We start from the raw sequence: 26673 nt of genomic DNA, 5'->3' as shown, positions 1-26673 counted from the left end.
AAGATGATGAATGGGATGGATAGGATAGAGGTGGAGAGACTCTTCCCGCTCAAAAAAGACAGTAGGACTAGGGGGCACAGCCTCAAGATAAAAGGGGGGCGGTTTAGAACAGAGTTGAGGAGGAACTTCTTCACTCAAAGGGTGGTGAATCTCTGGAATTCTCTGCCCGTTGAAGTGGTGGAGGCTGCCTCGCTAAATATTTTTAAGACGCGGGTTGATGGGTTTTTGATAAGAGAGGGGATTAAGGGTTATGGGGAGAGGGCGGGAAAGTGGAACTGAGCAGCGACAGATCAGCCATGATCTTATTGAATGGCGGGGCAGGCTCGAAGGGCTAGATGGCCTACTCCTGCTCCTATTTCTTATGTTCTTATGTTCTTATGTTCTTATGACCAACCTCAACACCGGTGCTCTACAAGGCTGTGTTCTCAGCTCCCTACTGTACTCCTAGTACACCTATGATTGTGTGACCAAATTCCTCTCCAATTCGATTTCAAGTTTGCTGACGACACCACCATGGTGGGTCAGATCTCAAACAATGATGAGACCGAGTACAGGAATGAGATAGAGAATCTGGTGAAGCAACAATAATCTCTCCCTCATTGTCAACAAAACGAAGGAGATTGTCATCAGCTTCAAGAAGTGTAGAGGAGAACATGCCAGGATGAAGTAGAAAGGGTTGAGAGTTTTGAGTTTTTAGGTATCCAGATCACCTACAACCTGTCCTGGTCCCCCCATGCCGATACTATAGTTAAGAAAGCCCACCAACACTTCTACTTTCTCAGACGACTAAAGAAATTTGGCACGTCAGCTACGACTCTCAAACTTTTACAGATGCACCACAGAAAACATTCTTTCTGGTTGTATCACAGCTTGATTTGGCTCCTGCTCGCCCAAGACCATAAGAAACTACAAAAGGTCATGAATGTAGCCAAATCCAACACGAAAACCAGCCTCCCATCCATTGACTCTGCCTACACTTCCTGCTGCCTCGGAAAAGCAGCCAGCATAATTAAGGATGCCACACACCACAGACATTCTCTCTTCCACCTTCTTCCATCTGGAAAATGACATAAAATTCTGAAGTCACGTACCAATCGACTCAAGAACAGGTTCTTCCCTGCTGCCGTCAAATTTTTAAATGGACCTACCTTGCATCAAGTTAATCTTTCTCTACACCCTAGCTGTAACTGTAATACCACCTTCTGCACTCTCTCCTTTCCTTCTCTATGACTGGCATGCTTTGTCTATATAGCGCACAAGAAACAATACTTTTCACTGTATGCTAATACATGTGACAATAATAAATGAAATCAAAGTCCCTTAAAGTCAAAATGGGAATTTATAATGGGGAATAGAGAAATGGCTGACCAACTAAATGTATACTTCACAAAGGAGGACACAAATGATATACCAGAAATGTTGGAGAATATAGGGTTTTGTGAGGGGGAGGAACTGAAGGAGAGCAGTATTAGTAGAGATGTGATATTGGGGAAATAGGCAGGATTAAAGGCCAATAACTCCCCACAGCCTGATAATCTACATTCCACAGTATTTAAAGAAGTGGCCCTAGAAATAGAGGGTGCATTGGTGGTCATCTCCCAAGGCTCTATAGACTCTGGAACAGTTCCTATGACTTGGAGAGTAACTAATATAACTCCACTATTTAAAGAGGAGGTGGAGAGAGAAAAACAGAATTGTAGACCAGTCAGCCTGACATCAGTAGTGGGGAAAATGCTAGACGCTATTTTAAAAGATTTTATAGCCGGGTACCTGGAAAACAGGCACAAGGTCAAACAGAGTCGGCATGACTTTACAAAAGGAAAATCATACTTGACAAATCTTCTGGAATTCTTTGAGGATGTAATTAGTAGAGTTGAAGAGGGGAGCTGAAGGATGTGGTTTATTTGGAACATCAGAAGGTTTTCAACAAAGTTCCACGTAAGAGATTAGCGTGTAAAATTAAAGCACATGGGATTGGGAGAAGTGAATTGAGATGCATAAAAAACTGGTTGCAGAACAGGAAGCAAATAGGATTTTTTTCCAGGTGGCAGGCAGTGGCTTGTACAATACCGCAGAGATCAGTGTTAGTACCCCAAGTGGTGTAGGTCCTAAGTGCAAACTCCACACAGACAGTTACCCAAGGATGGAATCAAACCTGGATTGCTAGCAGCAGTGCTAACCATTGTGCCACTGCATGTCCTAGATGTTATCTGTATTGTAAATATAAGATCTGATGGGACTTGACAGAGTGGATGTGGAAAGGACATTTCTTCTTGTGGGAGAATATAGAATTGGGACCACTCTTTCAAAAGGAGGGTGGCCTGTTTAAGTGAAAGATGAGGATTTGTTTTTCTCCGATTATTGTGAGGCATTAGAATTCTCTTCTGCTGCGAGGAGTTAGGTAGATTCTTGGTAAACAAAGCGCCAACAAGATTATCAGGGTAGGTAGGAGTATGAAGTTGATGTTAACATTAGATCAGCCATGGCCTATTAAATAGCAGAGCAGCCTCAAGGGGCTGAGTGGCCTACTCCTCCTCCTAATTCATATACTCATTTGTTTTGTATGTATGTAGCATTTCAGACATTAATACGCATCAAGTCTTAGTTGTGCTGAATAAAATATAACAACTGTCATTGATAAGGATTATCACATCAAATCATTTTACAACTTGGGAATGAATGAGTTAACAAGACTCTGAAATCCCCAATTACAACAGGAATGAGGGTGCAGCTGATGAATATTACAGGGAAAAGTAGTGTGAGCTTCACTCTGCACCTTTCTAAGCTTTGATACAAACCATGGGTATCAATAACAGAAAGTGTTCCATTTCCCAGTTTAATTGGCCTTCACCTTATTGACAAATGTCTTTCTACTTGACACATAGGTGACATTGGATGCTTTGGGATAACTTTATGCCTCTAACACCTAGGCATAAATCATCACTTATGTGCAGCACAAAGAAAGAATTAAGTGCCAAAGATCACACACCTATCTCATTAATTTAAATGGAGGAAAAATTAGGCAGCTTTGTTCGGGCCCTGCTGCATTATAACTATCCTTCCTCATTAAGTTGCATTCAGGCAAAACTTTATAACTAGCACTAAAAACAAGAATCCACTCTTGTACGCTGGCATCACAATGTGGGTTCCCCCCCCACCGACCACCTCCAAAGGGTTATTGAAAGTTCCGGTACCAGCTAAGCATAATTTTCCACCAACTAATGATTGAAAATCACATTCAGCAAGCCCAAAATTTTAGGTGTGCTCCTGGTGGCTGAGACTCCTCAAATGGTAGTGTGAAGCAAGAGAATGACCTCTTATCAATACTTAACAATGGAAGGTACAGATTGGGTCCAATATCTTTGCTGGGAGATTTACTGATACCGTTAGGGAGGTTTTAAACTAATTTGACAGGGGATGGGACACAAAGTAGATGTACAATTGGGAGTGAGGTTCAGTCAAATATGGAAGGAAGACTAGATCAGTCCAGCAGACAGAGTACACATGGTCATGCTAAGGCATGTGGGAGGATTGGAAAACCAAATTCCATCTATTTTAATACAAGGAGCCTGTCTGGAAAGGCAGATGAAGTTAAGAGCGTTGACCAGCACGTGCAGATACGATACTTTTGCAATCGCTGAGACATGGTTGAAAGAAGGGCAGGACTGGCGACTCAACATTCTAGGGTATAGAAGTTTCACTCAAGTGTTTGGGGGGGGGGGGGCGGGGAATGTGAGAGAGGAGAGAGAACGTGGACTTGTGGTCGGTAGACACTCGATGGGCCAAATGGCCTCCTTCTGTACTGTAGGGATTCTATGATTCCATGTAAGAGAAGAGAGGAGGGAGCATTGCATTATTGATAAGAGACACAATCACTGCGATAATGAGGTATGGTGTCTTAGAAGGCTGTTCAAATGAGGCCATATAGTTAGAGCTTGGAAATAAACAAAAATGATCACTTTGCTGGGATTATATTATAGGTGACCCAACAGTCAGAGGGAGACAGAGGAGCAGATATGTAGGCAAATCATGGAGAGGTGTGACAGGAACAGGGTTATAGTAGTAGGGGATTTCAACTTCACCGATATTAACCGGAATCACCTTTGTGTGAAAGGATTAGACAGGGTGGAATATTTAAAGTGTATCCAGGAGAGCTTTTTGGGCCAGCATGTGAATGGTCCTATTAGGGATGGGACAGTGCTGGACCTAATCCTAGGGAATGAAGCCGAATAACTGGTCAAAGTGTCAGTGGGTGAGCATTTTTGGGACAGTGACCATAATTCTTATGTTTCATTATTTTCAAAGTCATTATGGAAAGGAGTAAAGATAGTCCAGAAATCAAGTGTCTGAATTGGGGGAAGGCCAATTTCAGTGTCATTAGACCGGACCTGGCAAATGTAGACTGGGAGTAACTACTTGCAGGTAAATCTACAGTTGAAAAGTGGGAGTCTTTTAAAAGTGAGAGTTCAGAGCCAAAGTGTTCCTCTAAAAGTGAAGGCCAAAGAGGAAATCCTGGATGTCAAGGGATATCGAGGGTTGGATAAAGAAAGAAAAGGAAATGTATGGCAAGTGTAAAGCGCTAAAAAAACAGGGGAGGCCCTTCAGGAGTACAGAGAATGTAAGGGAGGTGGTGCTTAAAGAAATTAGGATGGCAAAGAGAGGCCAAGAACGTAATTGGCAGATAAGACTAAGGAAACCCTCAAAGCATTTTATGAAAGTAGGGCCCATTAGAGACAAAAGGGGCAATCTGTGCATGCAAGCAGAGGATGTGGGCAAGATTTTAAATGAATATATTTAATCTGTATTCACTGAAAAAGACATTGTAACTGGGAATTTCAGTTGGGACAGTGAAGTTCTAGAGCACATTAATAAAGAGGAGGTATTAAATGTTTTAGTAGGCTTAAGAGTGCCTAAATTGCCAGGGCCTGATGAAATGTGTGCCAGACGATCGGAGGATAACCAGTGTGGTACCTTTATTCAAGAAGAGTGGCAGGCGTTAACCAGTTAATTACAAGCCAGTTAGTCTAATGTCGCTGGCAGGGAAATTACTGGGAAAAATTATGAGGGACAGATTAATCGATATTTGGAAAAGCAGGGATTGATCAGAGGTAGTCAGCGAGGATTTGGTGGTGTCTAAATTACATGAGTTTTTTGAAAAGGTAACTAAAATATTAATGAAATATTAGCACAGTTGATGTGGTTTACAAGGACTCCATTAAGCCCTTTGATAAGATCCCACATAGAAGACTGGTCCAAAAGGTTAGAGCCCACGTGATCCAAGGCAAATCGGCAAATTAAATCCAAAATTGGCCTGTTAATAGGAAGCAAAGAGAGATGGTGGGGGGTTGCTTTTGTGATTGATAGCCAGTGACTGGGGTGTACCACAGGGATCGGTGCTGTGACTCTTGCTGCGTGTTATATACATTAACAACGTGGATGTGAATGCAGAAAATATAAGTCTTCAGATGATATAAAAATTGGTGGTGTTGCTGATAGTAAGGAGGATAGGCTTAGGCTACAGACTGCTAATAATCAGTTGGTAAATTGAGCACAGCAACGGCAGATGGAATTTAATCCTGACAAGCATGAGGTGATGCATTTTCAGAGGTCTAATAAGGGTAGGATATATACAATTAACAGTAGATCCCTAAGAAGTACTGAGGAACAAAGGAAGCTTAATATACAAGTCCATAGATCCTTGAAGGTGGCAGCACAGGTAGATAGGGTAGTGAATGCTTAACTTCATTAGCCGGAAAATAGAACATGGGAGCAGGGAGGTCTTAGTACAATTTTATAAAGCATTGGTTAAGCTGCAGTTGAAATGTTGTACGCAGTTCTGGAGAGGGTGCAGAGGAGATTCACCAGGATGTTGCCTAAGAAAGTTTCAGCCATGAAGAGAGACTGGATAGGCTGGGTTTGTTTTCCCTGGAACAGAGGAGGCTGAGGGAGATCTGATAGAGGTATCCAGAATAATGAAATTCTGGATACTTTCCAAGTGCCAGCATTGGACTGGGGCAGGCACAGTAATAAGTCTCAAAACACCAGATTCAAATCCAACAGGTTTATTTGGAATCATGAGCTTTTGGAGTGCTGCTCCTTCATCAGGTGAGAATTATGAAAGGCATAGTTAGGGTAGATCATAAGAATTTTTTCCCCATGGCACAAGTGTCTATGGCCACAGGGCATAGGCTAAAGGTGAGGAGTAAGTGGTTTAGAGGGGATCTAAGGAAAAATATTTTCTCCCAAAGGGCAGTGGAAATATGGAACATGCTGTCTAGAAGGGTGGTGGAGGCAGATACTCACACAACATTTAAGGAGTATGTGGACAAGCACTTAAATCGTCAAGGCATAGTAGGTTATGGACCAAGTGCTGATAAATGGGATTAGCATAGATTGGTACTTAATGATCAGCACAGACATGGTGGACCAAAGGGCCTGTTTCTGTGCTGTATGACTGAGATATTGTGAATAGCAACAATGACCTCAATGACTGAGACACTTGGGATAAAATCCATGCTCCAATTACACCTAGAGTATCTTCTGTTTCTACTACCTGATGAATATTCACAAAAAAAGCAAACACATTCTTCCCTCTTTCAGTCACAAAGGGAAATTAGTCACCTTCTCTAAGTGTCGCATATACTTTTACAATTTGAAGCACTTCACTCATTCCAATTGCATAGATATTTATCAGTGCTCTGAGAAACACAATAAAATAGGCAGCGAATGGAATAAAAGGCAGCAAATATTAAAGTCAAAAAGGAACGAGATCTTCCAGCTGCAGAATGAAAACCAACACCTAGTTGTTCTTGCATTAACATTTTTTTAATTAGTTACTTGCACTCTGAGCTTAAATTGGACGGAGACAATTAAATATTGAAAACTTCAGTCTTAACCCTGAGCTCAAGTTGTCAGGCCCTTGAATGGCAGGGTATTATATATTTCATTTCAGAGAAGCAATGTTATACTATAGAAAGATTGGCTTGGTTTGCTGTTTTAATTAATTTCTTTCCAAGTGATAGTGTATGAATTGTCTGAGGTTTCCTACATTTTGAAGCGCTTCTCAACTGAGCCATTGCATTCAAAGCAGTTCAGGTAAGGTTCATGCTACTCATTTCTGCAATGAGTGTTTCCCCATTGGAATTTAGAAGCATGAAAAATGATCTTCTGAAACACAAGATCCTGAGGGGATTTGTGGGAGACGGGGCACAGTTTAAGAATTCTTCTAAACTCCAAAAGGGTGTAAGGCCCAACCTTTCTTCATGAACCATTTTCCTAATACTGTGATACTTTATCTAAAGTATGAGTGCACAATCTTTTGTATTTAAAAGATCTACAAATTGTAGAACATAGCACTGTCTATTCCAATCAATGTTATGTCTTGGGAGAAATACAGGCTGTAAGGTTTTTTGTTTGTAAAATGGGCTGTTGAGCTCTGCAGTTACTGAAATAAGAAAATATTTAACAGATAACTTCACAGCCAGACTCCTGATTGAAAAAGTTTTCAGTGGATTGTGGCAGTATTATGTGCGTTCTGTCACTACTGCATATTTCATATTCAAGAAAGTGAAAGACATATGTCAATATAGGTTCTTTAACATCAGAAAAGGACCCAAGGTGCTTCAAGGGAGCATTACCAAGCAATTTATGGCTCTGAGCCACTTAAGGAGACATTGGGGCTAAAGGTGAGAGTTAAGTAGATTTTAAGAGGCATCTTAAAGAAGGAAAGAGGGAAAAGAAGCAAAAAAATTTAGGAAGAGAATTCAAAGCTTTGGCAGTCAAAGGCATTGTCACCAAGGGCAAAATGAATAAGATCAGAGATATTCAGGAGGTCAAAATTGGAAGAATGATGCCTTGGGAGGGTTGCAGGAATATAGGACTTCAGAGCAGGAAATGGCTTTTCAGCTGTTTGAGTCTGCTCTGCCATTCAATAATATCTAAGTGTAACTCAGCCTTGAATAAATTCAATGACCCAGCCTCCACTGCTTTCTGGAGAAGAGAATTCTACATACCAATGACCCTTAGAGAAAATATTTCTCCTCATCTCCAACTTAAGTGGTAGACCCCTAATTCTTAAGCTATGTCCCCTGGTTCTAGACTCTTCTACAAATCATAAGAACATAAGAACATAAGAAATAGGAGCAGGAGTAGGCCATCTGGCCCTTCGAGCCTGCCCCGCCATTCAATAAGATCATGGCTGATCTGTCGTGGCTCAGTTCCACTTTCCCGCCCTCTCCCCATAACCCTTAATCCCCTCTCTTATCAAAAACCCATCAACCCGCTTCTTAAAAATATTTAGCGAGGCAGCCTCCACCACTTCAACGGGCAGAGAATTCCAGAGATTCACCACCCTTTGAGTGAAGAAGTTCCTCCTCAACTCCGTTCTGAACCGCCCCCCCTTTATCTTGAGGCTGTGCCCCCTAGTCCTACTGTCTTTTTTGAGCGGGAAGAGTCTTTCCACCTCTATCCTATCCATCCCATTCATCATCTTATACGTCTCAATGAGATCTCCCCTCATTCTTCTAAACTCTAACGAGTACAAGCCTAGTTTATTCAGCCTCTCCTCATAGCTCAACCCCCTCAACTCCGGTATCAGCCTAGTAAACCTCCTCTGCACTCCCTCCAGGGCCAAAATATCCTTGCGCAGGTGCGGCGCCCAAAACTGCACACAGTACTCCAGCTGCGGCCTCACCAATGCCCTATACAGCTGCAGCAAGACCTCCCTACTTTTATATTCAATCCCCCTCGCTATGAAGGCCAGCATCCCATTCGCCTTCCTGACCACCTGCTGCACCTGCAGGCTGGGTTTTTGCGACTCATGCACAAGGACCCCGAGGTCCCTCTGCACCGTCGCCTGCTGCAGTTTTTCGCCACGTAAGTAATAGTCCTTCCTACCATTCTTCCTACCAAAGTGGACCACCTCACACTTGCCAACATTAAATTCCATTTGCCATTTCCTGGCCCATTCGCCCAGCCTATCTAGATCCTTCTGCAGACTCTCCACACCCTCCGCACAATTTGCCTTTCCCCCAATCTTGGTGTCATCAGCAAATTTCGACACCCTACACTCGGTTCCCTCCTCCAGATCATCTATATAAATGGTAAATAGCTGAGGCCCCAGCACCGACCCCTGGGGCACCCCACTAGTCACCAACCGCCAATCCGAATAGCACCCATTGACCCCCACTCTCTGCCTCCTATTTGACAACCAATCCTCTATCCACGCTAACACCCTACCCCCAACTCCATGTCCTCTGACCTTCTGCAGTAACCTCTTGTGAGGTACCTTATCAAACGCCTTCTGAAAATCCAGAAAGACCACATCCACCGGCTCTCCTCTATCCACCGCCCTAGACACATCCTCATAGAACTCCAGTAAATTTGTCAGACACGACTTCCCTTTAATGAAACCGTGTTGCGTCTGCCCTATCAAGCAATTCCCTTCAAGATGCCTCGCAATTTCCTCCTTAATGACGGATTCTAACATTTTACCTACCACAGACGTTAAACTAACCGGCCTGTAATTCCCCGCCTTTTGCCTGGCACCCTTCTTAAACAACGGCGTAACATTAGCCGTTTTCCAATCCTCCGGCACTTCCCCGGAATCCAGCGACGTCTGGAAAATAACCACCAAGGCATCCACTATCACCTCCGCCATTTCTTTCAGAACCCTCGGATGCATTCCATCCGGTCCTGGGGACTTGTCCACAATCAGCCCCTCCAGTCTGTCGCGCACCACCTCTCTAGTAACAGTAATGTCATTAAGACCCTCCAGTCCTACCACCTTTCCATCGCTAACACCCGGCAAATTATTCACGTCCTCCTCCGTGAAGACAGAAACAAAAAAGTTATTCAAGACCTTAGCCATATCCCCATCCCCTACCACTAGGTCCCCTTTCTCATCCTCTAAAGGACCAACGTTCACCCTAGCCAGCCTCTTCCTTTTTATATATTTATAAAAACTCTTGCTATCCTTTTTTATATTAAGCGCTAGCCCAGCTTCATAGCTTCTCCTACCCTCCTTTATCAACTTTTTTGTCAATCTTTGTTGACATTTAAACCTTTCCCAATCCTCTTCTCGCCCACTGCTCTTAGCTACTCTAAATTCCTCCGCTTTTAATTTAACACTTTCCTTCACCTCCTTCGTTATCCACGGCTTATTACCTCTCTTCCTACTGTCCTTTTTAACCATCGGAATAAATTTCTGCTGAGCACCAAGAAAGATCTCCTTAAAGATCCTCCACTGCTCCTCAGCAGACCTACCTTCCAACGCGCTCCCCCAGTCCACATTCGCCAATTCTTCTCTCATCCTACCATACTCCCTTCTATTCAAACAAAGGACACGTGTCCGGGAACCCACTTTCTCCTCCTCCATCTGCAACAGAAACTCCACCATACAATGATCACTCTCTCCAAGAGGATCCTTCACCTCAAGGTCCCTAATTCTACCCGCCTCATTACATAGCACCAGATCCAAGATAGCTCGCTCCCTCGTCGGCTCCAACACACACTGTTCCAGGAAACTATCCCGGCAGCATTCCAAGAACTCCTCCTCGAGCCCACCTCGTCCAACATGGGTCGACCAATCAATATGCAGATTGAAATCCCCCATAACTACTGCCGTCCCATTCCTGCACGCCGCACTTATTTGCGCGTTAACAGCCCGCCCCACCTCCAGATCATTATTCGGGGGCCTATAGACGACACCCACCAGCGTCTTCCTCCCTTTGCTGTTCCTAATCTCCACCCACAACGATTCCACTTTCTGCTCTTTGGCTCCGATATCATCCCTTGCTACCACCTTGATGCTGTCCTTAATCAGCAGAGCTACGCCACCCCCTCTTTCCTCCTGCCTATCCTTCCTAAACACTTGATAGCCCTGTACATTCATCTCCCAGTCCCTGTCACCTTGCAGCCACGTCTCTGTAATGGCCACCAGATCGTATCCATTTGTGTCGATCTGCGCCACCAGCTCATCCACTTTATTCCGAATGCTTCGTGCATTCAGATAAAGCGCTTTCATCCCAGCCTTCTTCTGGACCCTATTTGCCGTAACGCCACCACTTGGGACATCCTCAGCCTCTTCCCTTACCTGTACCCTATCCTTAACTGTAGACCTCCTAACATCACCTACCCTCGCACCCTCCCCCCCCCTAATTAGTTTAAAGCCCTGTCTACAGTCCTCTTTACTCGATTCGCCAGCACTCTGGTCCCAGCACGATTCAGACCAACCCCATCCCGCCCGAACAAGTCCCACCTACCCCAATACTGGTGCCAATGCCCCATAAATTCGATCCCATTCCTCCCACACCAATCTCTGAGCCACCCATTCACTTCCTTTATCCTGTCAACCCTACGCCCGTCTGCACTCGGTTCAGGCAGTAGCCCAGAGAAGACCACCTTGTCGGTTCTACTTTTTAATTCCATTCCCAGCTTCTCATACTCCCTCCCCAGATCCTCAGTCCGCACTTTGCCTACGTCGCTGGCACCCACATGTACCACCACAACTGGGTTCTCACCCTCCCACTCCAGATTCCTCTGCAGCCCAGCTGCGACATCCTGTACCCGAGCACCAGGCAGACAACACACCCTTCTGTGCACTTTGTCATTGTGACAAAGGACAGTGTCAATACTCTTCACCCCACTATCTCCAATCACTACTACGTTCCTTTTCCCCTTCTCTTTGCCTATGTCCTGCTGCATCACTGTACCGTGTGCAGTTTGCTCACCAACCTCACCTGCCTCGTCCTCTTCCAGAGTGGAAGCAAGAACCTCAAACCTGTTATGCAGATTAAGAGGCTGAGGCCTCCGCTCCTCACCCCCCTTCCTCCTCCCAGCAGCCCCCTTTTGTTCCTGACCCTTAGATTTAGACAGTCTAGAGGGGGTGGATGTCACTTGCACCCCATTGACAATGGCACCCTCTCTCCCCCTGATGAGCCTCAGTGTCTGTAGCTCAGAGGCCAGCTCATCCACCTTGAGCTGGAGCTCCTCCAGCAACCTGCACTTACTGCAGACATGGTCACTGGGAAGGACCCTGGGGTCCACCAGTTCCCACATCATACAGGAACCGCACATCACATGCCCCTCCATTATTCAATATAATTTGTTGTGGGAAAAAATTTTTTCCTTGTTTCTTGCTGTAGTAGTTTTGAGAAAAAAAAAATTTTTTTTTTCCCTTGTTCTTTCCACCTGGCCTTTTTACCTTCAAGCCCTTTTTGATATTAAGCCCTAATAGCTCACTCTGCTTCCCTCTCACTCCGCTGCACGCTCCGATGCTGCCCGCTATCTACACCAGGCCTCCTTTTAAACTTGGCGCTGATTTAAAGCTGATGGGCCACAACTGCCTGATAATCACTCCCTCACAATTCTTAAAGCAGTAAATACAATAAGTAAATGCTTTAAACAGTTCTACAAAGAACAAAGTGCTTTAAACTTATTTTAAACAGGTTTTTAACAGGTAAAGTCTTAGCTTTCTCTCTGATGCTCCTTCCTCGTCTGCTCCAGCAAACAATGTAAGGCCCTTTGGATCTTTATATGTTTCAATAAGTTTTTTTTTATTCTTCTAAACTCCAACGGGTATAGGCCCAACCTGTTCAACCTTTCTTCATAAGATAAGCCCTCATCCCAGAAATGAGTTGCGTGAACCTTCTCTCAACTGCTTTGAATGCAATTTGTTTGATTAAAGGAGACCAAAACTGTACAAAATGGCCAGGATTCTCTGCCATCCCAGATCTATGTTTATCAACAGCAGGAAGTGGCATGCAACTCATCAGTGGTGGGATCTTCTGGTCCTACTGTTGTCAATGAAATTTTTCATTGATCCCACCCCTTGCTAATGGGAAACCCACGGTGGGGGTATGCCATCAGCAGCACTGGAAGATTCCGCCAGCATGAGAAGCCAAAGAATTCCAGCCAGCATTCCAGATATGATCTCTCCAAGGCCCTATACAGCTGTAGTAAAACTTCCCTGCTTTAATATTCTATTCCCTTTACAATAAATGCCAACGTTTCATTTGCCTTCCTAATCACTTGCTCTACTTGCACACTAACGTTTTGTGATTTATACACCAGGGCACCCAAATCCCTCTGTATCACCAAGTTCTACAATCTCTCTCCATTTAAATATTATACTGTTTTTCTATTCTTCCTGTCAAAGTGACACATTTACATTTTCTCACATTATACCCCATCTGCCGAATCTCTTAACCTATGTCCCTCTGCAGATTCTCGACCTCCTCATGACAACTTACTTTCAACGTACCTTGATGTCATCAGCAAATTTAGCCACCATATATAGGTTGTAAATAGGTTGTAAGAGTTTACAGAAATATGGAGAAGCAAGGCCATGGAGGGATTTGAAAACAAAAGTTTGAGAAATTGAAAATCAGTGTTTGCTTTACCAGAAGCAATCGTATATCAGTGAGCACAGTTTGATGGATGAACGAACTTAGTGAAAGTTAGAACACAGTTGCAAAGTTCTAGATGGGCCCCACGTTTACAGAGATGGAACATCGGAGACCAGCCATGAGAGTGCTGGAGTCTAGTCTGGAGTTAACAAAGGCACGGACGAGGGTTTCAGCAGCATATGAGCTGCAGCAGAATGGACTCAGATGATATGGAGATGGAAATGGATGATCCTAGTGAAGATGAAAACACATGGTTGGAAGCTGAATTTGATGGCAAATATGACAACATAGAGAACAGTCTGGTTTATACTCACCCATCAATTCCACGTTGGCATCTGTCTAAGTGATAGAGTTTGTGGTGAGGACCAAAGACAATGGCTTTATCCTTCCCAATATTTAGTTAGAGGAAACATCTAGTCATCCAGTATTGGATGTCAGGCAAGCAGTCTGACAATTTAAAGACAGCCAAGTGATCGAGAGAGTTATAGGTGGGTAGGGTTTGGTGCAGCATAGATGTAGAAACTAATCTCATGTTTCCAGATCAAGTTGCTGAAGGACGGACCAAGTATAGATCCTTGGGCACCATACATGTAACAATGTGGGATTGGGAAGAGAAGCCATTAGTGGTGATGTTCTGGCCACAATTAGACAGAAAAGAACAGAACCAAACAGATACAGTGTCTGCCAGTACAATGATGTTGTAAAGGCATTTAACGAGGATGGAGTATGAATTATGTCAAAGGTTGCAGGAAGGTCAAGAAGGACAAGGTGGAAAATTTACCTTTTTCTATTGAAATAGAAAATATTTTATGACTTTGATAATGTCTTTTTGATTCTGATATAGGAGTGGAAACCTGATTGGAGGGACTCAAAAATGAAGGGAAAGGTGGGCAAGGATCTGGGAGATGACAACACATTCAAGGACTTTGGAGAGGAAAGAGAGGTTGGAGATGGGATGGTCATTTGCAAGGATGGAGGGGTCATTTGTTGGCTTTCAGAGGAGAGAGTAACAATGGCAGATTTGAAAGCAGGAAGAGTACAATACATGAAGAAAGCAGATCTATAATAATATTAGCTAACATGAGTCCAGGAATGGTAGTTGTGTGAACAGATAGATGATGTACTAACCTCTTTTCCTTGAATCTCAGTAATTCACTGAGATACTCACAACCTTCTCTTCATTCTACTATGCCAACCAAATAACAGATTTTTTTATATCTTGATGTTGTTTCACCATAATGGTCGAACAACAATAGACTCTTCCCGCTCAAAAAAGACAGTAGGACTAGGGGGCACAGCCTCAAGATAAAGGGGGGGCGGTTTAGAACAGAGTTGAGGAGGAACTTCTTCACTCAAAGGGTGGTGAATCTCTGGAATTCTCTGCCCGTCGAAGTGGTGGAGGCTGCCTCACCAAATATTTTTAAGACGCGGGTTGATGGGTTTTTGATAAGAGAGGGGATTAAGGGTTATGGGGAGAGGGCGGGAAAGTGGAACTGAGCCACGACAGATCAGCCATGATCTTATTGAATGGCGGGGCAGGCTCGAGGGGCTAGATGGCCTACTCCTGCTCCTATTTCTTATGTTCTTATATCAATGCCCAAAAGGCTGTTATGAAGTGTTACCAGTATTCAGGTAGGGATAAATCAAATTATGCACAGTGACTATCACTTGGTATGCACATGGGTCAGTTCCAAGGCACTATTTTTCCATAGCTTTCAACTGGAAAAGCAAACTGAGTAATAAGTTTATTTACTAGTATCACAAGTAGGCTTATATTAATACTGCAATTAAGTTACTGTGAAAATCCCCTTGTTGTCTCACTCTGGTGCCTGTTCAGGTTCACCGAAAGAGAATTTAGCATAGCCAACATACCTAGCCAGCATGTGTTTCAAACTGTCGGAGGAAACTGGAGCACCTGGATGAAATCCACGCAGACACTGGGAGAACACGCAGACCTCTGCACAGACAGTGACCAAGGCCAAGTATCAAACCAGGTCCCTGATGCTGTGAGGCAGTGATGCTAACCACTGCGCCACATACAGCACTCATTACCTTGTTCAGGAAACAAACATTCAAATGGAAAGCATAATTTTTCTTTTGTTAATAAAGAAACCATCTTATTCATTTACCACTACCTGAAGCCTTTTAACATTTTTAGCGGGAGCGAAGCCATTATGAAAAGGAGGCAGCATGTTAAAAGGTACTAAAGTGGGTGCAAAGAGAGAGAGAGAGACCTGGAGGTTCATATTCACAAATCGTTGATCATGTCAGGACAAGTTGACAAAGCTGTTAATAAACAAATGGGATGCTTTGTTTTATAAATAGAGTCAAGAAACAATTCTGATGATCCTTTAAAAATCATTGATTACACCTTAGCTGGATTACTATGTCCAATTGTGGCACTATTCTTTAGGAAGGACATTAAGGCTTTGGAGTGGATATACAGGAGATTTAGCAGAGTGATGGATGAACTAAGTCAGCTTACAGGATAAAAGGTCTTTGTATTGGACGGATAAGCAGCACTTCACATTAATTTTACACTAATTGAATGAAATTCTCCTCCTTTCATAAAATTAACAATGTGGTGATATTGGGTTTCAGAGCCACATGACTTCCATCAGTTGCTCCTTGTGCCTGTGGGAACCCTGCCAGTCTGTACAATTGGACCTTTCATTCTCATTGTTTTGCAGAGGTCAGACAATAAATTTCAAGACCACCCAAATAGAATATCTGTCACCTTCTTCGCACAATAAGGAGCTGCTCCCTGAACAATGTGAGAAAGGGAGCTCAAACTGCCTGGAAAAATAGTGGCAAAAATAAACTGAAGGTTACTTTGATACATGATGTGGACTTGCTAGTGTTGGACTGGGGTGGACACAGTAAGAAGTCTCCCAACACCAGGTTAAAGTCCAACAGATTTACTTGGTATCACAAGCTTTCAGAGTGCTGCCCTGTCATCAGATGAGTCATCTGCCTGATGAAGAAGCAGCACTCCAAAAGTTCATGATACCAAATAAACCTGTTAGACTTTAATATGGTGTTGTGAAACTTCTTACTTTGATGCAGACAAAGCTGTTTTCTCACTGAAGAGAGTAGGGAGATAGTCGGGGTGTTGACACAATAATCAGTGGATGGAGAGGGTAGTTAGAGATGGGGTGATTATTCGAGAAGGAGATGGGATGTAGTAAGAATGTGGGAGATAATCTGGGGTTAGGGATAATTTGGGGGTTGTCATGGGACCAGATGGTGTAGCCAGGAGTTGGAAGTGGTTTCAATCCTTACAACACTTCCTGTGTAACTATTCTGTCAAGAGAGTCGGAACCATCCAAAGTCTCCAATTTAATTCAGAGAACTGGATGGTTCCAGTCCGCATCGGAAGTTTAAACTGCCTAAGCAATTGCCTACAGGTCTTGTGTGAGGATTTCCAGTAGGTTCCCCAGTGCATATTCTGGAGTCCCTCCTGGGTACAACCCCCTCCCGAAGATCCGAAGTTCTGGGCCTAGTGTTCTCCTATTATGACTATAATTGGATCTTCTGGTAAAACTTCATCTGCCAGAGTATCAGACAGCAGAAACTAATATCCAGGGAACATTAAAGATGCCTTCATCAAGAAGGCCTTCACAAGGCAGTATTCAGCTCAGGATTCCTGTTGTGCTGTCGATAACCACATTGCGCTTTCCACCTGAGCTTTGGACAGTAATTGGGTGAAAAAAATGCTGTGATGTGGCAGGATGTTGTGCAGGTGATGCTGCAGACTGCCATGTTTTACCAAGGATAATTTTGGTGCACCATTTTTGATGATGGTTCTGCACCAGCTGGCAATTTCACCTTAATTTGTCTCAATTTAAGGCTCAAAATTTCATGAAAATGGCCAATAGTAAGAAATAAAATCTAGCCCAATGACTCCTAGAGCAGATTCAGTCCCTAGACAATCAGATTCTAATCGCTGCTTTGAAACATTTGATTTATTTTGGGGTACTGTGCTCTCCAAGCTGAAGGATGTCAGCTAAAGATGAGGACACTTCCCATTTCTGATATAAAGTATTAAAATCAACCTTCGCCAAAGTCAGCTATAACAGAGAATGCAAGACTAGAAGCAAACAGTTGGCAGAATGACAGCAAACACTCCTACCCAGATCACTTGATATAACTGAACAGACATCTCATACAATCATAACATCTTCTGCTCTCTTTAGCTATCACACAGAGATGTGCACAAGGTCGAGAATACCACATTTTCTCATTGCTGTTGGGAACATGGGTGACATCAAATATTGATACAAATGGGGACAATACTGTGTGGCACACTACTGCACATTGTGCCATTCATACAAATATTTAGCTGCATAAGTATTACTAAGCAGCACTTTTATGATGAAGAATATGAAGGAATAACATTAGAATACAAAAGCAGTGAGGTCTTGCCGCAGCTGGAGTACTGTGTGCAATTTTGGTCACTGCACTTGCGGAAGGATATATTGGCCTTGGAGGGAGTGCAGAAGAGGTTCACTAGGCTGATACTGGAGATGAGGGGGTTAGCCTATGAAGAGAGACTGAATAGACTGGGTCTGTACTCGTTGGAGTTTAGAAGGATGAGGGGGGGATCTTACAGAGACATAAGATAATGAAGGGGATGGATAGGGTAAAGGTAGAGAGATTCTTCCCGCTTAGCAGGACCAGAGGGCACAGCCTCAAAATGAGGGGGGGGGGGGCAGATTAGATCGGAATTGAGGAGGAACTTCTTCACTCAAAGGGTGGTGAATCTCTGGAATTCTCTGCCCATTGAAGTGGCGGGGGCTACCTCACTAAATATATTTAAGTCACGGGTAGATAGGTTTCTGATAGACAAGAAAATTAAGGGTTATGGGGAGAAAGTGGGAAGGTGGAACTGATCCACTTCAGATCAGCCATGATCTTATTGAATGGCGGGGCAGGCTCCAACGGCTAGATGGCCTACTCCTGCTCCTATTTCTTATTTTTCTTATGACATGCAACAAAAACAACGAGATATTTGAGGACCATGACTCTAAACTACACGTGCAAGGAAATAGTGTAGCCGTTTAAGAATAGTAATATGCTACAGAGAGCAATAAGTAAAGGATGTATCAAATATGGATTACCTATAGACCTTCATCAGGGAGATGGGCAACTTCCCGAGGCCAGGAGGATATTCTCACTAATGGAGCACATTACATATTATTTACAACACAGCAATAGGCCATTCAGCCCAAAAGGTTTATGCCACACACGTACTCCACTTGAGCTTCTTTTTAAAGTTTATTTATTAGTCACAAGTAAGGCTTACATTAACACTGCAGTGAAGTTACTGTGAAATTCCCCTAGTCGCCACAGTTCGGTACCTGGTCGGGTCAATGTACCTAACCAGCACGTCTTTCAGACAGTGAGAGGAAACCAGAGCACCCAGAGGAAACCCATGCAGACTCGGGGAGAATGTGCAAACTCCACACAGACAATGACCCAAACCAGTAGTCAAACTTGTGCCACCATGCCACCCCACCCTTCTTCATCGATCATCTATTCCCATCAATATACTGTCTTATTCCTTCCTCTCTCATGTCCTGATCCAGTTTCCCTTTAAATCCATCTATTCTAGCCATCTCAACTACTCCTTGTGGTGGTAAGCTCCACATTCTGACCACTCTGTGTAAGTAAGTTTTTGCTGAATTCCCCATTGCATTTATTGAGGGCTATTCATGGCCTCATGTTCTGTCTTGCCCGCAGGCAGGAACATTTTATCCCATTAAATCCTTCCATAATCATAAAAACTTCGATCCCTCGGCCTTCTCTTTTTGAAAGAGTTCTGGTTCAATCTTTTCAGATAAATATAACCTCTTAGTTCTGACAGCATTCTATTAAACTGTAGTTCTTGAGTCCTTTTTATAATTATGGAGACCAGAATTGTTCACAGCCACTCCATAGAATCCCTGCAATGCAGAAGGAAGCCATTTGGCCCTCCAAATCTGCACTGACCCTCCAAAAGAGCATCTTATCCAGGCCCTCCCACCGACCCCATAACCCTACCTATGTACCATGGCTAATCCCCTAAGAGGCAATGTAGCGTAACCAATTCACTTAACCTGCACATCTTTGGAGCGTGGGAGGAAACCAGAGTACCCATAGAAAACCCGTGGCGACACGGGGAGAAAGTGCAAACTCCACACAGACAGTTACCCAAAGCCGGAATCGAACCCAGATCCCTGATGCTGTGAGGCAGCAGTGCTAATCACTGTATTACCATACTTTAGGTACTTCAGGTAATGTGAGACAGCAGAGCTAAACTTAAGTGTAGTCTACTCAAGATTCTATACAAGGTTAACATATTCCCCTCCTTTTCAATCTTATCCTACTAGATATGAACACCGGCGCTTGGTTTGATTTTTGTTTTAAATATCCTGGGGAAAAATCAGATCAACTTCTCCCCAAAGCACAAACTGAGATTCTGGAATTCCCTTCTGAAACCGCTTTGCCACTTTTAAAGACAGTATCATATCTCAGTTTGATCAGGAAATAAATTAATAAACGCTCACAGGAACCCAAATGGTGATATATTTCATAGTTTAAATGTGTTGAAATGGTTTTCTGTAAATAACAACAATGGCCTCTTCAGCTTTCCCACAGTACTCGTTACTAGTTTTGCACCATCAATTCAGATTTCCAAAGATCTGCTAATAAAATACACCACACTATTTCACCATGTCAAAGGAAATGTTAACACTTGAGTGCAACAAAAAGTACATCTGTCCAGGTATCACCGACATGTTTCTTTTCAAACGACGTCAGTAAAACTTTACTGAGACTCTTAACATGCTGTCATATTTTGCGCAATAGAATATTTACTTATTTATGAAAATAATTTGTACTATTCCACACCATGCATATATTCCCAAGGCATAACAGAAAAATCTTTCTTGAAGGCTCAAAGCTAGAGGCACTCTAACAAAGCTAATCCACATAGACCATAATAATGCCACATTTCAGCTGCTGACTGGATAGCATATCAACTTTCAGACTGTTGACAAGCACACCATACCCTTCCCACCAGCACTCCCAACACCAACTCCCCACCAAGCCCCCCTCATCCTTGAGCCTCTGACAGGCAGCCTCTTCCTCACTGCCTCATCCTCCTGGGCAGGCCGCCTCTCCTTCGCAGCCTTTTCTCACCCAGTCCCCAGCAGGCAGCCTTGCCCTCATTGCCTCTCTTTTCCCCCTGCAAACTCACCGCCACCTTTAAATATGGCACTCCATGAGGTAAAGGCAAGGATGGCAACTTTCTGCTTGACCCCACCTCCCCATCCATTCTCCTCCCATGTGAGAATTGGTGAGCTCCTCGTGAATGTATATTGAATGAGCTGAACAGCCCAAGAATGCACATGGTCATAACCATCCCCCCAGAAGAAATCATTCCCACTTCCATGTCTGCCACCGAATTTAGACATCAGATTGAAAGATTCCAGCCATTAACCTGTTTCTCTCTACAGAAGCTGCCCGGCCTGAGTACTTCCAGAACGTTGTTTTTATTCAGTAAAGGGTTGGCAGAGAAAATCTTTTGATGGTCCCTCTGTTTAAACCTGCTAGTTACACAACCTTACCTTCACAACTTCTTAAAAATCATAGAATTGTTACGGTGTAGAAAGTGGCCATTCAGCCCACCATGTCTGCACTAACTCTCCAAAAAAGCAATTCATCTAATGCCAATCATCCACCTTCTCCCCATATCTCAGCACCTTCTTCCTTTTCAGATAATAACCCAATTTCCTCTTGAATGACTCAATTGAACCTATCCACACCACACTCTCAGACAGCGTAAAAATATTTCTCAAGTCTACATTGTTGTTTTTGCCAATTATCTTAAATCTCCACCCTTTCATTCACGATCCTTTCAGCAATGGGAACAGTTTCTTCCTATCTACTCTGCCCAGCATCCTCTATCAAATCTTTTTCAACCTCCCCTCCAAGGAAGATAGTCCCAAATTCTCCAATCTATTTCCTCATCCCTGGAAAATTCTTTGTCCTTGCCTCACCAAATGCAGATTAATTCTCTCAGAATTGCTTCCAACAGTTTTCTCACCATCAAGGTTAAACTGACTGGCCTGTAGTTTCCTGGTTTATTCCTTCCTCCGTTATTGAATAATGGTACTACATTGGATGTCCTCCATATAGGCACCTCTCCTATAGCCCAAGAGGAATTGAAAATTATTGCCAGATCTCCCGCTACTTCCTCCCTTGCCTCACTCAATAGCTTGGGATTCATTTCATTCGACCCTGGAGATTTATCTACTTCTAAGACTGCCACACCACTCAGAACCTCCTCTATGCCTATATTTTTTTTTAACTGTTTCATCATCCTTCTTCCCAATTTCTACATCCACATTGTTCCTCTCATGAGTGAATACTAATACAAAGTATTCAGTTAGAACCCTACCTACATCCTCTGGCTCCACACACAAATTACCACAAATGGTCCTTAAGAGGCCCTACTCTTTCCCTAGTTATCCTTTTGCCCTTAAAGTACTTGCAAAACAACTTAAGATTTTTCTTTATTCAACCTGCCAATATCTCCCCAATCATGCTCCCACTCCTGTCACTGTTCTGGAATGACTCTCAGAGTTACAAATGGCATTGTATGACTGTGACAAAGATAAATTATCCTTCCACATCCTTCTTAACATCTGCAGCTTCAGACATGGTTAACCAGCTCATCCTCCACCAACATCTATCTGGGAGGGACTGCACTTACTTGATTCCATCTTATCTATTTGATCATAACCGGCAAATCATCTGCAATGGCTTCTCTTCCTGCCCCTGAATCATTACCTCTGGGGTCCCTCAAGGATCTATCCTTGGTCCCCACCTATTTCTCATCCACATGCTGTCCCTCAGTGACAACTTCTGAAAACACAAAAAGATTTCCACATATATGCTGACAAAACCCAACTCTCCCTCACCATCACTTCTCTCAACCCCCACAATCTCTCTAAACAGAAAGACTGCCTGTTCAACATCCAGTACTAGATAAGAAAAAATACTTCTTCCAATATAATATTGGGAAGACCTAAACCATTGAAACAGAGTGTAGTGGTCAACAATTATGTTTTAGATTGGAGGAAGGGATGTATTGTAGCCCCCAAGGATCAATATTAGGACCACTGATTTTCCTGACTTTGATGTACTAGACTTGGGCGTAATAGTTCGTAGATGATCCAAAACTTGGAAGTAACTGTGAGAAGGATAGAGATCGACTTCAAAAGGACATTGATAGACAAGAGGAATGGGTGGACACATTGCAGATGAAATTTAATGCAGAAAAGTGTGAAATGCTCTGTTTTGGGAATGAGGAAAGGCAATATAAAAATAATTTTAAAGTGAGTGCAAGCACAGAGGGACCTGGGGGTATATGTGTACAAATGAAGGTGCCAGATCAGATTAAGGAAGTAGTTAACAAGGCATTTTGGATCCTGGACTTTATAAAGAGAGGCATAGAGTACAACAAAGACATTGTGGCAAACCTTTGTAAGGCACTGATTTTACCTCAACTGCTATATTTTGCCCAATTCTCAGTATCACACATTAAGAAGGATGTGAAGACATTAGAGAGAGAGCAGAAAGGATTTACAATAATAGTTCCAGAGGTGAGGAATTTAAATTCAAAGGTAGATTGAAGAAGTGAAATTTGGGAGGAGATTGATTGAGCTGTTCAAAATCGAGGAATCCTGACAGAGTAGAAATTGCTCCAATTGGCGGAAGAGCTGTAAACCAGAGGATACGGATTTAAAGTGAAAGATAAAAGAACCAAAGATAACATGAGGAAAAATATTTATATGCAGCACAAAGTTAGGATCTGGGTTGCGCTACCTAAGAATGTGGCAGGGGTAGATTCAATTCTGGCTTCTGAAAGGAATTTGGATAGTTACCCAAAGAGAAACAAATTTACAGGGCTATGTGAAAAAGGGGACTTTTTTTAAAATTTGCTCATGGGATGCTGATCATGTGTTACTGATTAGACCGGCATTTGTTGCTCAGCCCTGTTTGCCCTTGAGAAGTTGGTGGTGAGTCTAGCTGAGTTGCTCTTGCAGACAATATCATGCTGGGGCGAATTCTGTGCTGTAATCATTCTATTATTGCCTTCAGTCTCCACATGAACTCCATATCCAAGCCACTGATCCATCCCTCACCCTGGCAACTGCCTGAAGGCTGAGCCAAACAGTTCACAACCTTGGTGTCATATTTGGGCTAGGATGAGCTTCGGGCCACTTATTCATGCCCTCACCTTTGTGGCCCCTGCTCATCTACTGCCGAAATCCTCATCCATAACCCTTATTACTTTTAGGCTTGACTATTTCAACATATTCCCGATATGCCTTTCCTCCCACCCTTGATTCCCTGCAAATAGGAGGTCACCCAAAACCCTGCCCATATATCACATCAAGTCCCATTCAACACTCATCCCAATGCATACTGACCTACAGTGGCTTCCTGTTAAAACAATGCCTCCATTTTTTTAGAATCCTCATCCTTCTTGTCAAATCTCTCCATGGTCTTTAGTAGTCTGTTGGACTTTAACCTAGTGCTGTGACACTTCTTACTTTAATCACCTCCCATCTCTGCGGTCTCTTCCAGCCTCACAAGCTTCCTGGATATCAGTATTCCTCAGGTCCTGGCACTAGGATATTCCTGATTTTCATTGCTCCATTAGCCGGCCAGGCCTGAAACTCCAAAATTCCTTCCATAAAGCTTTCCACTTTTCTCCTTCTGTAAGATCCTCCTCAAAACCTGTAGCTTTGATCAAGCTTTTATTCATCTGTCCTAACCTCTCCTTTCATAACTCAGTATCAAATTTGATAACACTCGTGTGAAACAACTTGGAGTATTTTATTATGTTAAAGATTCTATATAAAATCATAGAAAAGTTACAGTGCAGTAAGAGGCCGTTCAACTCATTGTGTCTGCACTGGCCAAGAAAATAAAGAAAAGGAAGTTAGTTGCTTATTTTAATCCCACTTTTCAGCACCTGGTTCACAGCCTTACAGGCTACAGCACTTTAGGTACCCTCTGCATGAGTTGAGCCTTTCAGCAAATGCAAGTTGTTGTTAAACATTTCTCATTAGAGGTCACAAAGCAACAAAAATCAGGGATCAAATCCGACAAATCAAGATTGTTTAATTGTTGCCTTGACTTGAAAATAATCTTCGCAGACATTTTAAAAACAAACCTTCATTTAAAAAGAAATCCTGCAACATCTCTCAGTCCCCGCCTTCCCAATCCCCCACTCCAATAAAATTCAAACTCCTTACTTTTCATTGCTGCTTTCTACTGAGTCGCTGTCTGTGAGCCACTCCTCACCGATGTCGGGCAATGTGAATGGATGTTGCTTGTTGGGTGGGTTCCACGTAACGCTGTCTGCAACAGATGCCGAGGCCCTTCCCAAACCAGACATGAAACTGTTGTTTGACCCAGTCTGAGCCTGCATGGTTTTCACTGCATTTAAGCTAACCAGACTGGAACTTGCAGCTGGCCGGACTGCTATCGGATTTGCAGCTCCGATACTCAGCCCGGCTGATTTAGAGACACTGACCGAGGCTAGAAGAGAGGCATTGCTGTTTTTAACAGTGGCAGGGCTACCAGGAGCAGAGGCAGTTCCAGGAAGAACAGAGGCTTTTCCTGAGACATTGAATAAGGAAGAAGTGAGAGGTGTTGCTTTAGATGAAGGAATTGGTATCAGCGATGGTCCATAAGGTGAGGCTGATGATCCGCTGTTTGAGGAACTAGCTGGAGGGGCAACAGGAGAAGCAGAAGTCTTGAAAATCTTTGCAAATATGGTTCCCAAGTCCATCACTGCAAGCTTCATTTTTGTTTGTTCAAGAAAATTAAAGCAAGCCAGCTTTAGTCGCAGGGCTCCAAGCAACAGGAACTGTAGTTTTTAATTGAAGAAATTTGATACCTTCCCATTAGCTGCGATGAAAAGAAAACAGTTTCTTTGAAAATAAATATTGCAGATTTTACAGAGTCTCCAAGAGATGGTGAAGTGGTCCTTTTCTCTAACAGAAACTGCTGTCCTTGCCAATAGGCCTCACTGTACCCATGGTATGACTGAAGAAAACAAACACAGTCTTGTTTGCCAGGCTTGCTGGTTGGTCTGCTGTTCTATTACGGATGAAGAAATAGCTGCAACCCTCCTGCTTGCTTGGCTGGTTGTAAAGTAATAACTCTCTTCAGAGGACAAGAACAAAAGATTGCTATCAAAAACAGAGTTGGCTGGCCAGCATGCCTGTCAGGTGACAGCAGCAGCACCGGTTGCTATGCAAAACAAAACCCTTACTTCTGGTTGGTCCATTACCAATGACTGAAGGGCGGTTCTTATTTACCATGTCAGGAAACAGATTTCTAGATTCTGAAGCAATGAAGGATTTATTCAACACTTGCACAGCATATAGTTATGTATACATGCTCCTATGTTAAGTTCTGGCTGCTGCTGATTCTCCTTCCAGAGAATTTACACTGGCTCTTTAACTCACTACAGGGCAACCGAGGTTAGTGAATGGGCCACGAATGACTCTCCATTTCAGTGGGCCACAAGATTGAATTCGGGCATATTCATTAACCATGACCACATGAATAAGAATAAATAAATTTAACACATGCTGAATATTTCATAAATGAGTTACAGAAAATACTTAATCATTTATATACTAATAGAACTGTCATCAACTTCAAATGGTAAAAACATAAGAAATATTTGCACTTTGAATGCAGAGGGAGTGCATAGCTCTCACAGTCACTGTGTGTAATCAGTATGCACCTTACTTCATATCCCTGGTTTTTTTGTATATATCACTTCAGTCATATAAGTAGGATCAAAAACTACATTGGTGGAAATCGGTGGAATGTTGCAACCAGTGCGAGGAAAGCAATCAACAATGTATTGTGGGCTGCACCCAGAAACCAGAAGGCTGCACATGGCCTATCATTGCTTTAGCTCCTGTGCCAGAATTTGCAATCAGAATGTCAATCCTGTCCACACCCTAAATGGTGGTGACTGCGAGAAATTAGCCACACTAACATCAGGCTATGGGCAACAGGGCAGCAAGCAGGTATCTCAATGCAGCCTGACGGATTTGGGCCTTGCAGTATTGGGGCACCTAGCTGCTAGCAAGTTGATTGCAAGGGAGATGGGGAAAGTGGTTGCAATTGGGTATGGTGAGGGTCCCAGTAACACAAATTATATTTGTAAGGCCTTGAGAATCATAGA

General features: G+C 43.2%; 1 protein-coding gene across 3 annotated transcripts in view; it reads right to left on the bottom strand.

The window, feature by feature from the left end:
* Positions 1–25744, bottom strand: part of fam149a (family with sequence similarity 149 member A) — a 125379-nt gene extending 99635 nt beyond the window's left edge. For all 3 annotated transcript variants that reach the window (XM_080186663.1, XM_080186681.1, XM_080186672.1), the window contains exon 1: positions 24719–25744. In XM_080186663.1, coding sequence (XP_080042789.1) covers positions 24719–25272 — 554 coding nt within the window. In that variant the 5' untranslated portion in view covers positions 25273–25744. The remainder of the gene's footprint in view (positions 1–24718) is intronic.
* Positions 25745–26673: the final 929 nt, after the last annotated feature.

This window comes from Carcharhinus amblyrhynchos, chromosome 1, assembly GCF_965287045.1.
Source record: "Carcharhinus amblyrhynchos chromosome 1, sCarAmb.v2.hapA, whole genome shotgun sequence".
Lineage (NCBI taxonomy): Eukaryota > Metazoa > Chordata > Chondrichthyes > Carcharhiniformes > Carcharhinidae > Carcharhinus > Carcharhinus amblyrhynchos.
This window is presented reverse-complemented; position numbering and strand designations above follow the sequence as displayed.